General features: G+C 39.3%; 1 protein-coding gene across 1 annotated transcript in view; it reads right to left on the bottom strand.

Moving 5' to 3' along the window:
* The window catches only part of MORC1 (MORC family CW-type zinc finger 1), a 145,704-nt gene that overhangs the window by 116,051 nt on the left and 15,901 nt on the right, over positions 1-13,752 (bottom strand). The window contains exons 5-8 of the mRNA XM_059686177.1: positions 12,925-13,015; positions 12,178-12,286; positions 6,936-7,095; positions 4,302-4,407 (exon numbers count right to left, since the gene is read on the bottom strand). Coding sequence (XP_059542160.1) covers positions 4,302-4,407; positions 6,936-7,095; positions 12,178-12,286; positions 12,925-13,015 — 466 coding nt within the window. The remainder of the gene's footprint in view (positions 1-4,301; positions 4,408-6,935; positions 7,096-12,177; positions 12,287-12,924; positions 13,016-13,752) is intronic.

Raw genomic sequence — 13,752 nt, 5'->3', positions numbered from 1 at the left:
GACTCTGGTGTCATTGCAGGCTGGGCTGAGGGACCCCCCATGCATGAATTTTGTGCACCGGGCCTCTAATAATAAAATAAAATGTTATAAGAAAAAAAAGAAACTTTACCATTTGAGGCAGCATGGATTGACCTAAAGGTTATTATGCTAAATGAAATGTTGGTCAGAGGAAGACAAATACCATATGATTTAACTTTTATGTGGAATCTAAAGAACAATATATATGATCAAACAAATTGAAACCAATTCACAGATACAGAGAACAGACTGATGGTTGCCAGAAAGAAGGGAGTTTGGAAGGCTGGGTGAAAAAGGTGAAGAGATTGAGAAGTACAAATTGGTAGTTACAAACTAGTCATGGGGATATAAAAGACACCACAGGAAATACAGTCAATAATCTATAATAATAAAAGGGTAATATGCTAATTAGACCGGGAGGCTTCTGGATGTCATTCTGGACGTCCTTCCTGATGAAGCCAGGGCCAAAGGGAAGCCAGCTGGGTCCTGGGTGCCTGCGGGCGGCCTGGGGAAAGCCAGCCCGGTTCCGGAGTGCCGGAGGGAAGTCAGTACCAGCAGTCAGGGGAAGGAAGGCCTACTCTTGCACGAATTTTCATGCATCGGACCTCTGGTACTCTAATAACTATGTATGGTGCCAGTTGGATACTGGAAATATCAGGGGGAACATTTTGTAAAGTATATGATTGTCTAACCAATATGCTGTTTACCTGAATTTAATACAAAATAATATTGAATGTAAACTGTAATTAAAAAATTTTAAATGTAAAAAAAAAGAAATAAAATGAAAAAAGATTGCATAACAACTGAGAATAAAGCTTATGAAACCAATCATAAGTGAATAAAGAAATATGAGAAATTAAACTTAGAATGAAATAATACAAATTAACACTCGATAATAACATGTAAATTCTCTTCCTAAAATAATTTTAAGATATTATTTCACTTTTGATTTAATAGTAAACAAAATTTGAAGGAAATAAATTATACCAGAAAACCTCTTCTCTGTGGCTAAATAAAAGCCTGAAAGGTTGCATTTCCCTATTCCTGTGTAGAAAATTAAATTATTTTCAGAACCAGCAGGACCACACCATCTAAAATGGAAGGTGAAAATAGCACAGTTCCAATATTTGAAACATGTTTTGGACAGATGTAGAATCATGCCCTGTGAGCTTAAGAGGATACAATAACCACAAGAAAAAGAAGTGGTAAAGGAATTATTATATTACAAACCACTAGTTCTAAAAACCAAGGTAATGTAAACTGTACTTGATTAGAAGTTTAAATTTCAGAAGTCATAAATGCAACAAGTCCCAGAAAAAATCCACCTTGGTCCAGAAGTATTCTTTTAGCCCCAAGAGTTAATTTTTCTCCAGTCTCTTAGTGAAGAGGAATGGGGTACCAATGCCAGAACCCACTGACTTTTCAGAGGAGAAAACAGGTGGCATTACTACCTTCCCTTCGAGGTAACTGCCACCCTTTTTTGGCACCACCATGGTCCTGGTATTAGAAGCCATGAAACGTATAGCATCTTTGGTACAGACCCCATCCTTGTCTTTAAAAGACTTTGTGACTGAATTAAGAAAAATTTTGTTGAAAAACCAAACAAAAAGAAATCCAATATAGTCAATGTTCCAAAGTGAAATTGTACGTGTCTTAGGTGTGATCCATTTCCTTTATTTTATAATTAACTGCCTAAATGGCTTAAGAAGCTGCTGGCTTTGTTAAATAATCTGGAAACAGTAAGAACTTCCCCCAAATAATGAGCTGTCAAATTATTCCTCTAATAATGTCTTGTTTCCCGGTGCTAGTGTTGAAATGCCAAGGCACTCTGACAGAGAACTGAAAATTTATGCACAAGACTTTTAAACAGCGTGACATATTGGTTTCAGAAGCAGCTCTTAAATGGGAGGACAGGGCCAGCGGGAAAAGGGGGAGATAGTAATGGAGGTGCCAGGAACAATTCTGGGCCTCCTTTCTGATACTGGCATATTAATGTTAGCAAAAGGCTTCCCAACATTTGTCCAATAGTAATTAGGTTGGATTTTTTTCCAAAGGAAAAAAAACACATCAATTTCTGAGTAATTAAGAATTCCAGATACTGAAAAAAAATAAGGAAAAAATATAAAACAGAAAAAAGTTAAAAAGAAAATCTAAAAGTTTGTTACCAAACAGTTAATTTTCTAACTGTAGAAGGGACTTTCTAAATTTTACCTCAAAGGCAAAAATAAAAGTTCTTCTTTAAGTTGATGTGTTTACTTGAGTGTTAATATCTTAGTCTAAACTGCCCTGTCCAAAATGGCAGCTAGTGGTTACTTACCCATGCTAATTGGGCAAGATTTCAAGTTGATTTGTGCTATTGGTGCTATATGTGCTATACACACTCTGGATTTCAAAAATTTAGTATTAAAAGGAATGTAAAATATATCTTAACTAGTGGTCCAGTGCACGGATTCATGCACATTGAAAGGACATTAATTAGAAGATTCATGTGGTAATTACATTACTGCAAAAAAATTCATGTCAAAATAGTATATATAATATAGTATTATAAAATTAAGACACATGTGTGATTGGCGCCAGTGAGAGCTTTATATGTATCATACATGTGCGAGTCAATGTTTATTTTTAAATTGCCAGTGTGTGCGTCATATATGTACCGCTAGTCAGTCAGTTGGATGGTTGGACAGACGGATGGTTGATCACTTAGCCTTTTATATGTATAGACTAGGGGCCCAGTGCACGAAATTCATGCACTGGGTGTGTCGGGGGGGGAGTGTCCCTCAGCCCAGCCTGCCCCCTCTCACATACTGGGAGCCCTCAGGCGTTGACCCCCATCACCCTCCAATCGCAGGATCGGCCCCTTGCCCAGGCCTGACGCCTCTGGCCTAGGCGTCCGGCCCGGGCAGTGGGGACCCGCAGCTGCAGCGGCCCCACGATCGTGGGCTTCGCTTTAGGCCCAGGCAAGGGACCCCTAGCTCCTGGGACTGCCAGCTTCGACCGTGTCCAGCTCCCATCGCTGGCTCCACCCCTACTTCCTGCTATCACTGGCCAGGGCGGAAAAGGCACCTGATTCTCCGATCATGGCTAGGGGGCAGGGCAAAGGCGGCCCCAGGGCCGCCTTTGCCCTGCCCCCCAGCTCTTAGCTCCCCCCTGGGTTTCCAATCACTGTCAGTGGCAGGGGGCTTCTTCCTGCTTTCCCTTTCGCCTCCCTGCATTGTGCCTACATATGCAAATTAACCACCATCTTGTTGGCAGTTAACTGCCAATCTTAGTTGGCAGTTAATTTGCATATAGCCCTGATTAGCCAATGAAAAGGGTAGCTCGTACGCCAATTACCATTTTTTTCTTTTATTAGTGTTGATATTTGCATATCAAAATTGAAATTATAACATTTCATATATACCAGATTAATTTAAAACATTATTAAAATTAATCTCACCTGTTTTACATTTCTTAATGTGGCTACTAGAAAACGTAAGAGTACATAGGTGGTTCATATTTGTGGCTCTCTCATTATACTTCTATTAAACAATACTGGTATCTGAAATGATTGTAATTGGATTAAATTCCTTTAAATTCCCTCTAGCTCTAAAGTTCTAACATGAAGAAACTACACATTTAAGCTTATACATTTTAAATACAAAGTTATTTTAGAGAAACATAGGTTAGTCACTATTTCATTATTTTTTCACCCATACCGCCCCCCCCCCCCGTGCTTTCTCATGCTGTTTTTATGGATTCCTGATAGCCAAGAAAAATGAATCTGTCTATTTATTTATAAAATACAAGTATGCAGTTCGTGGCCATTGTCAATTGCTATTTGGTCCTATTCCTTTTTGCTTCACATCATGCTCATGCATTTTTAATGCTCTGTATGAATAATGAACTCTGTGTGTGGGCTTTTCCACTTTAATATTCATCAAGCAGGAGGTTTGGAATTAGCGATTATTAGAGATCTTGTATTTCAGTGGTCCCCAAACATGCTGGCACCTCTGAATCACCTGGACAGCATATAGAAAATATTCAATTCTAGGTTTCATGTCTGCAGACGCTGACTCAGCAGGCCTGGGATGACATGGGATCCTATGCGTCTGAAGAACCTGCCCACGTCCCTCAGAAGCTCAGTGAGGCTGGGAACCAGTGGTCTATCCTAACTTCCTTCATCTGTAAGGAGGGTAGAGTGAATTGTCCCCGGAGCCTCAGACCTGGAACCATGATGCGAGGCTCCTCACTACAGCTCTGTGCCATTCTGAGAGACCTTCTGTCAAACACACATTACTCACTCCTCAAGAGCTTCAGCCATCAGTATATCTTCCTTGTCAGTTTTAACATCCAACTCTGGTTCTCCACTGAGCAGAAGCTTCAAGTTATAAATAACCATCAAAGTACCTAGTGCAAAACAGATGTTTAACTTGTTAATATTTTAACTACACTAAATATGAGCCATGGTGATATTACCATATCTATCTATTTAAGCCTGCCCTCAGCCAAAATTCCCTTTGTACTTCAGTAAATATGCTTGGATAAGTTCCAAGATATATGTCTTATAGAAAATTCCACTCTGCCAAAGAGTGTTGAGTTTCCACACTAACAGTGCTTCTTATTACTACTCAATTTACTATGTCTTTCAATGTGGATTCTTAAACTTGGGCACTTTTCATAATTTGCATTATAAAAGTTATTAGGAGCCTTAGCCAAATTTGTACTGCAGGTAAAGCTCTCATTGGTGGAACTACAATCAATGTACATAAGAACAAATACCAGTTTAAAAAATTTGTACAAATATGAAGTATTGCTTGTAGACCCTACAACAGGTGTTGGCAAATTTTTTTGGTAAAGGGCCAGGTAATAAATATTCCAGGCTTTGCAGGCTATATGGTCTCTGTCAAAACTACCCACAATTCAACTCTACCACTGTAGCATGAAAGCTGCCACTGAGAATACATAAATGTGTGAGTGTGGCCATCCTATATAATAAAGAGGTGATATTCAAATTAACCCTCACACCCTCAAAAGATTGCTGCCTACGACCAGGTCAGCAGGGGAGTTAATGAGGGACGACCAAACAACTGAACAAGCAGGCTGTGTAGGGCAACCAGGCCAGCAGAGGGGGCAGTTGGGGGCAACCAGGCCAGCAGGGGGGGCAGTAAGAGGCGACCAGGCCGGTGGGGGGCAGTTAGGGGCAACCAGGCCAGTGGGGTGGAGGGTGCATTTGGGGGCGACCAACCGGCAGGAGTGGGGCAGTTGGGGGCAACCAGGCAGGCAGTGGGGGCAATAAGGGGTGACCAGGCCAGAGGGGGGGGCAGTTAGGAGTAACCAGGCCATTGGGGGGGGGCAGTTAGGGGCGATCAGGCCAGAATACAGAGGCAGTGAGGGGTGATCAGGCCGGCACGGGGGGGGGGGGGGGGGTAGGCAGTTAGGGGCAACCAGGCAGGCAGGCAGGTGAGCGATTAGGAGCCAGCAGTCCAGGATTGTGAGTGGGATGTCCGACAGCCGGTTTAGGCCTGGGCAGTCAGACATCTTCCAAGGGGTCCCGGATTGGAGAGTGTGCAGGCTGGGCTGAGGGGACCCCCACCCCATGCACAAATTTTGTGCACCAGGCCTCTAGTATTCCAATAAAACTTTATTTACAAGAACAGGGGTGAAGCCAGATTTGACCTGTGGGGGCCATAGTTTGCTGACCCTGCTCTAAAGCATAGTTAACAAAAAACAAATGCTTTATAAAGTTGTTTATAATAGGAAGACAAACAGAATTGTTAGGTAAATTAAAAGAACAACCAATTTCCCTTTTTTGGTAGAACTTCAGTACAAGGGAGAACAGCACAGTGGCTAAGAATTGGACTTGGGAGCAAAATGCCTGGGTCTAAATACTGGATCAACCATGTATTGGTGCGATGACCTCAGATAAGATTCCTAGCATTGCTGAACCTCATTTTTCTCATCTATTCAGTGGCACTTATAAAGTTCCTAAAACACATACTCGTTTAAGGGGTTAAATGAATTAATTTTTATAAACCATTTAGAAAAGTATTCAGGAAATAGTACACTCTTCATTACTATTTGTAAGAGTACTTCACAATTAGAAGTCAACTAAGAGATGACATCAACTATCCTCAAAGTGTATCATGTATATGTTAATAAAGTGAATACTATAATTGCCCATACTTTTCTCTCTGAGAAAAAGAAAAGGATGAAAAAAACACACCACTATTACACAACATGCCACAGGTTAAAGAAGAAATTTCAAAAGTAACATAGGCTAACTCAGAAATAAATTTCTTGGAATTTTTCTATAAACATTACATAAATCAAGGAGTTGGAAAAAGCAGAGTGCACATAGCTTTCTCTAAAATAGGATTCTTTTTTCTTCTTGATATAAAGAGTGGTGGAAGCCTAGAGAAAGATTGGCACTTAAAATATTACTAGACATGGTACATTCTTCATATTCATCAGAAAGTTGGTGGAGGTTAAAAGAATACAAAAGAGATCCATTAATTTGGAAAAAAGTATCTACAAAGTTATTGCTAATTGCTGCAGAGACTTGGATTCATTACTTTATAAGTTACTAACTCATAAACCTGGGATCATCTCATCTTAAACGCTGCAATAAGCATCTCCTAACTGTATCTGGTACAGGGACTGTGGAGCCCTGCGGTCATAGCTTGTATCATCCTCTTCTCACTGATATTCACCAAGTTCATGCAAGTATACACCCTTCTCCCATTGTCAGGGACTTGAAGTTATATATGTTTGGATTCTCTTAATACAAAAGTTATATGGCTAAAACAAATGACTGCCCCCATACAAGATGCCACGTGATATCATAAAGAGAAAAAATATGAACACATACATATGCCTTTCATAAGACAATGAAAACAAATACTTCCATCTAAATTTCAACGTTTTTATGATCTTACCACATTTCCCATAGATTATATCAAACTGCCGCATTAATTCAGCTTCGGTTTTATATGGAGAGTACTTATAAATTATAGACAATTCCGTTGAGAATTTCTGAGGATCATCTGTGACAGGTTCTCTGTTTTTGGTTAACCACGAAGGCATTGGAACTACAACCTATTAAAAAAAACACATCCATTTACTATGAAACACACAAATAAAAACCATCACCTTTTTATCTGTTCATAATTCAGTCTACTCGTCAGCCAAATTACAAAACCAAACATGAAGTTAAAAGTTTACTTCTCTCCTGTATTCTAGCTTTATAAGGAAGAGACGCATTATATATATGGCTTTATTCTAAAATTGTCCATTGTGAAATGTGGGGACAGATAGAATCTACTTCTGCTTTCTTTTAAAATATGGGTATAATGGCAGAAGGAACAATAGTAGCAGCATTTAGAAAGTGGAGAGCAAATGACAGCATATCTAAGAAAAGCAATCCAAAGATCATGCCAGAAAAGAGAAGCAGCCTGATTTATAATTCAGAATCCACTAAAAGACTCCAAAAATGGCCCTAGCCGGTTTGGCTCAGTGGATGGAGCATCGGCCTGTGGACTCAAGGGTCCCAGGTTCAATTCCGGTCAAGGGCATGTACCTTGGTTGCGGGCACATCCCCAGTGGGGAGTGTGTAGGAGGCAGCTGATCGATGCTTCTCTCTCATGGATGTTTCTAACTCTCTGTCCCTCTCCTTTCCTCTCTGTAAAAATTCAATAAAATATATTTAAAAAGATAAAAATAAATAAAAGACTCCAAAATTGATGATATGAATCAATTCTAGACCAGGGCAAAGGGGAAAGAGAGCCAGATGTGCACCCAGACACCCATCTGGCAGTAAGTCCTTCCTTACCTCCACAAAGACTGGATGCTCACTTTCTGGGAAGACTGGAACAAAGTGTTTCTGAATAACATGACATGCCAAGTAGAGCTGTCAGGGGACCTTACTGAGATGAGAGGGATTAAGTGAAAGTGTACATATTGGGTACTAAGAAACTGAGATCTCTTCTCCCATTTAGCTTCCAGAAAGTTTTCAGGTAGGTCCTCAGGTAGAAGACTGTAGAAGTCTTCCCTGAGAAACCTGACAAACCCAGAAGGAAAGACATAAAGAAAATGATGTTGAGGGTTTCCCAATAAAACAGCCAGCTAGATCTTCCTATCATGACACTCACAGCTGCCAAGCCCCACCCCCCACACCCTCAGAGTTTTCAATAGGCATTTTTTAGACTAATCTTTAAAGTACAGCAGGCTCTCAAATGATGTTTTGTTCAATGTTCTTTTATTACAATGTCAATGAGAAAAAACTCTCAGTAGGGGCCACTGACTGTGTGGAGTGTGTAGGTTCTCCCCATGTCTATGTGGATTTTCTCCAGGTACTCCAGTTTTCTCCCACATCCCAAAGACGTGCACATGAGGTAGATTGGTGTGTCTGAACTGTGCCAGTCGGAGTGAGTATGGGTGTCTGTGAGTGGCCCTCTGATAGAAGGGCATCCCCTCCAGGGTGGGGTTCCATAGCCTGGAGGCCACCCATGATCCTTTATGCAATAAATGGGTTGTCAAAGAATTATATTGTTTTTGTTAATTTTTCTTGAATGCATGTGTAGCTCATATTTATTTCAATGTTTACTATTGGAGGCATTTTGGGTCTTTCTTTATAAGTTTGGTGATGTTTTGTAACCAAAAATACACTGTAAGAACTTAACTCTTGTTTATATCCATTAGCCTATGGTAAAATTGGTTTCACTTAAAGTCACAGTTTCCAAGAACCTATCTGGGAAGTTAAGTGAGGACATACTATATTTAGGATGAATAACTATCTAAGCAAAGCCTCTAATATAATGAATAGAAGCCAAATAAGCATAAACAAAGCAACTCCGTGGAAACAAAAAAATATAGAACATAAAACTTTTGGAGGAAAAATCAATCATTGTTAATATCTTCAGAGCTCTAAGAGGAAGTACTGTAGCCTCAAAATAAGAACTAGATATCTTTTTAAAAGGAACATTGAGAGAAAAGAAAAGACTTCTTGGAAATTAAGAATATGATTACAGAAAAAATTTTTATATGAAAAGGTTGGAAGAGAAATGTTATAAAATCTTCTAGGAAAAAAAAACAAAAATATAAAGGACAAAATATAGGAGAGGAAAGAAGAAAATTAAAAAATTGGTCTCAGACATCCAAGAGCTAAGAAACAGAAGCTACAAAAATTATGGGCAAGATAATCATCAAATGTTATAGGAAAATGCCCCCAAACTGAAGAACACAAGATTCCAGATTGAAAATGTCCAACAAGAGCCCAGAACAATGGATGCAAACAGAACCACCCAAAGGCGAAACACTGAAATCAGAATACTGGGGATGAAGAAGACTCTACTGACCTTCAAAAAATAAAGGGCAGGGAGAAACAACGGGTCACATACAAGACTCAGGAATTAAAATGGCTTAGACTCCTTAAAAACAACACTAGAAATTAGAAGATAATGAAGCAATGCCTTCAAAATTCTGAAGGAAAATTTATTGCAACTTAGCAATAACACCAAACCAGCTATCATTACATTTTCAAGCAAGATAAAAACATTTTCATGAGATCTCAGAAGATTTTACCTTTCATGCACCCTTGCTAAAATGCTACTGGAGAATATGTTACGCCAAAAAGACATGAGATTTAGGATCTGAGATTTAACACAGAAGAGAGAGGCAGAGACTCGCCTGGACAACGACACCGACAGGTCCCAGGATGGCAGCTGAGTACCATCCACGGAAAGCAGAATTGTGAGCTGCAGCCCATGAGCTGTGGTAAAGGCACAGAAAACCAAGCAGGTTTTTGGTGGTAGTGAGAAGTAATAGAACACTAAGCATACAATTATTGATTCCAGGGAAAATAAAAACTTGTGCAGGAGAGAGAAAAAATAACAGTTTATGTTATGGTATGATTATGGGTGGTGTTTATATAGTCTCATAATGTAAATACTGAACACTGTCATAGCCATATTTACAAACGAGCTATGGAATTGGAAGGATATGTGTGTGATAGGAGTGGGGGGGGGGTAGATAAATCCTGTTCTTTTATAGCAGGAGGTTAATAGGTAATGCCTAAATCAAATCAAAAGTAGCAATACAATTGCACAAAGGCATGGTTTTTCTTATGATTTCTTAATAATGCCAAATTACATGCTGGAAACACTCGTACTATTTTGCAATTTAGTTAAATATTTGTACAGTTTTATTGCAATGTTGATTTTTGTAAATTTAGTGATTAAATATCTCCCCTGCAGAAAAAAAAAAAAAAAAGCAATACAAGCCTGTTACACACAGATAGCCAGAATATAAAATCAAAAGAATCAGCTAATATTGTTGAAAGAGACTGCGTCTATGGAAATGGAAAGAGGATGTTGGTTTTATTTTTATTTTTTAAATTAGGGTAAGGTGAATGGTCCATTTTAGGAAGCAATAACCGCAGAGCGTAGGCCCCATTTTGCATGCCCTTTACATACATAAAGTACAACATAAATGCTTAAAGCATTGGTTTTCCTCATGGCAACATCCCATCGGCTATTCCCTAGTGCCTGCAGACTGTTCCTCTACCCAGCCCCACTGTACTGCAGCCAGTGAGCACGCTCTGCTCTTGCTGGGCAATCTCACATTTCCATACTGTCCCTTCAAACCCCATTCTTATCTCCAGGCATGAGACTTTCTGTACACCATTTCTCTCCACAAACCAGCCTTTCTAGTAATAAGGTGAACTCACTCCATAAAACCTCCATATCACTGCTTTTGACAATTTGTAGCAGCAGGAACACATACTTGTTGACCAGCATTCCTTTTAAACAATTCCATTTTATTATTTAGATAATTCATATGTGTCTGCCTTATTTTATGGCAGCGCTAAAAAAAGTCTGATGGTAAGGTGGTCTACTTCTTGTTTCCTACCTTCTACAGGGCCTACCCAGTGCTGGACAGACAGCAGTTCCTCAACATATACTTGTTGTACTGAATTATAACTGATGTTTCTAAAAGTAAAACTCAGACACTTCAAATTAATAAAATTTCTCTGGGTCATCAAATGGAGTTGAAATTATTATGGTCACTGGAGTTACAAGTTTAAGTATATTTCACATTTTGTTTCTTTAGATTTTCTATTTCAAGACTTTGAATCCAATATTCTATTTCTTTTAAGAATGATAATCCATTTATGGCACAAGTGGTACAATTGATTTGCAGGCTTCTTCCAAAAAAAGCTCATTGTGCCAAAAGGAGCCTCTTATTTTGGGAGATTCGGGTACATAGATAATGTAAATAAAGTTCTGAAAACTTCCTAGAAGTTGAAAACCCAAGAGAGAATAAGATAGGCCTCCAATGACCCAGCTACTCTTTCTTCATCTCCCAAACATATTCTTAAATTTCTAAAACATAACTGCCGGAAGCCGGTCCATCCTTGCTGCTTGACACAGTCGCTGCAGGGAAGAAACATCTGCACAGCATATGTTTCAAGGGACCTGGCGTATATAGCATACTGTTCTTAATATGTTTGCTCCCCCTAGCGCTATGTGTTTTAACCAAGGTCACCTCTCTGAGAAAGGTTGTTTCCCCGGGTAGGGATTTTTCCCTGAAGTTAGGGAGAGAATAAAATCCCTTAACTAAGTGCCAGGCGGGTAGTTAATCACTTTAACTACGAACAATCACGATTAAGCTACATAATCTTTACTCCCTGGAATGGAGATAAGAAACGCCCTAACCTTTGGAATAGAGATTGATAGGATTGGAATCAACTGGTATAAATACAGATGTAACAAGACAACAGGACACAGAACCTAGAGACAGAACCTAGCGTGAGAACATGGCAAAAGATCCTGGACAGAACCTGGCTACAGAACTTGGCTGGAGAACCTAGACAGAACCTGGCAACAGAACCTGGCTGAAGAACCTGGCTACAGAATCTGGCGACTGAACCTGGCTGGAGAACCTGGAGAACCGAACCAGAACTTGGCTGGAGATCCTGGCTAGGCTGCTGATCAACTGAATGCTGTCTCCGTGTCATTCCTTCTTCGCCGACTCCGTCCACACCTTTGGGGACCCCTGGACCGGCTGGGATTGGACCCCAGCACATAACCAGAAAGAACTCATTATAGGTTTTACCTCCTGAGATAGGAAATGAAAACAACACTGATACCATTGGAACCAAAGAAAAATCTCAACTCTTACCTCACTGAGACCTTCTCCTTCACAGAATGTCTGAGAAAAAAAAACACAGGTCATCGTTTCTTCCTTCTTTGTGAAAAGAATAAAGTCTTTTCCAATCCTCATGGACCCACTATATTAAAAATCAAGAAGATAACAGTTTACATGTCAAACACTAAAAAGGAGCAACAGGCAGGCATGATACTGTGTTTTCTAATGGGTTTTCTCTTCACAGAAATAGCTCCACTGTTTTGCTGACCCATCACCAAGAGAGGTCAATATGATTTTCTTTCTCAAAGCAGAAGAGATGGATTTGAACTAGTCCAGCCCCACACTCTTGCTTGAGACATGATTCCAGAGATAAAGATGGCCTGGGGTTGAAGAAGAGCACAATCATCTGCCCCTAGTAGTTGCCACACTGGTGATTGTGCTTGCCTTTCATTTAGATATTCTACTAAAATAAACCATGGACACAAGTAACACTTATACTAAACTATGCTTTGAGAAGTAAGAAACCACAGAGATGCAATTAAGCTCAGAAGTATAGCAGTTCCTGGAAGAAGACTCATCACTTATTTGAAAATTAAATTTTAAAATGTTGTAAAGATCAAGTCAGTAATGGGTATGGAGAATCAACACCAAGATAGGACTCCCAAGTTTATATTCTTTTTAAAGTTCTATAAATTTGGACCATTCTACATAAGAATGCCTTTAACTAAATATTGTTCCATTATCAATAATATATGCCTTAAAGAAAAAAAATATTCTCACCTTTTAAGACCATTGCCATATTGCCCAATAAACTTCAAGGTTGATAACCGTTTCTTGGATGTTCCAAAGTAAATAATATCCGAGGCTTCCTCTGTAATCCACAAAAGTGTTTTAGGTGGTTAGGAATTATGAGTAGGTCACAGGGGCCAGACATCCAGTCGTTAGCATGTCACACATATCTCAGAGCACACATATCTCTTGGGTCAGCCCAGAAGCAAGGCTCCTTACCAGGCTCCATAATCTCTGACCAGGATCTTAATAGTATTATATTGAAGGAGGTCAGACAGACCTAGCCATGTGATTTTAGGGTAAATAAGAGTTTAAAACACTGAAGCTTAATTTCCAAACCTCTAAAAGGGAACTACTCACATTAAAAAGATCATACACCATGACCAAGTGGGATTTATTCCAGGGGAGCGAGACTGGTACAATATATGCAAATCAATAAATATGATACATCACATAAACAGGTTGCAAGACAAAAATCACATGATCATATCAATTGATAAAAAAAAGCATTCGAAAAAATCCAACACCCTTTTTTCATAACAATTATCAGTAAAGTGGGATAGAGGGATCATACCTCAACATAATAAAGGCCATATGTGACAAACTTACATCACACTCAATGGGCAAAAATATAAAATCATTTCCCCTAAGAACAGAAACAAAACAGGATGTCCACTTTCACCACTCTTATTCAATGTAGTACTAGAAGTACTAGCCAAGTGATCAGACAAGAAGAAAAAATAAAAATCATCCAAATTGGAAAGGAGGAAGTAAAATCGTCAATATTTACAGATGACGTAATAGAAAAACCCTAAAGAC

This window comes from Myotis daubentonii, chromosome 3 (assembly GCF_963259705.1).
Source record: "Myotis daubentonii chromosome 3, mMyoDau2.1, whole genome shotgun sequence".
NCBI lineage: Eukaryota > Metazoa > Chordata > Mammalia > Chiroptera > Vespertilionidae > Myotis > Myotis daubentonii.
Note: the sequence above shows the minus strand (reverse complement) of the source record. Positions and strands in the feature narration are given on the sequence as shown.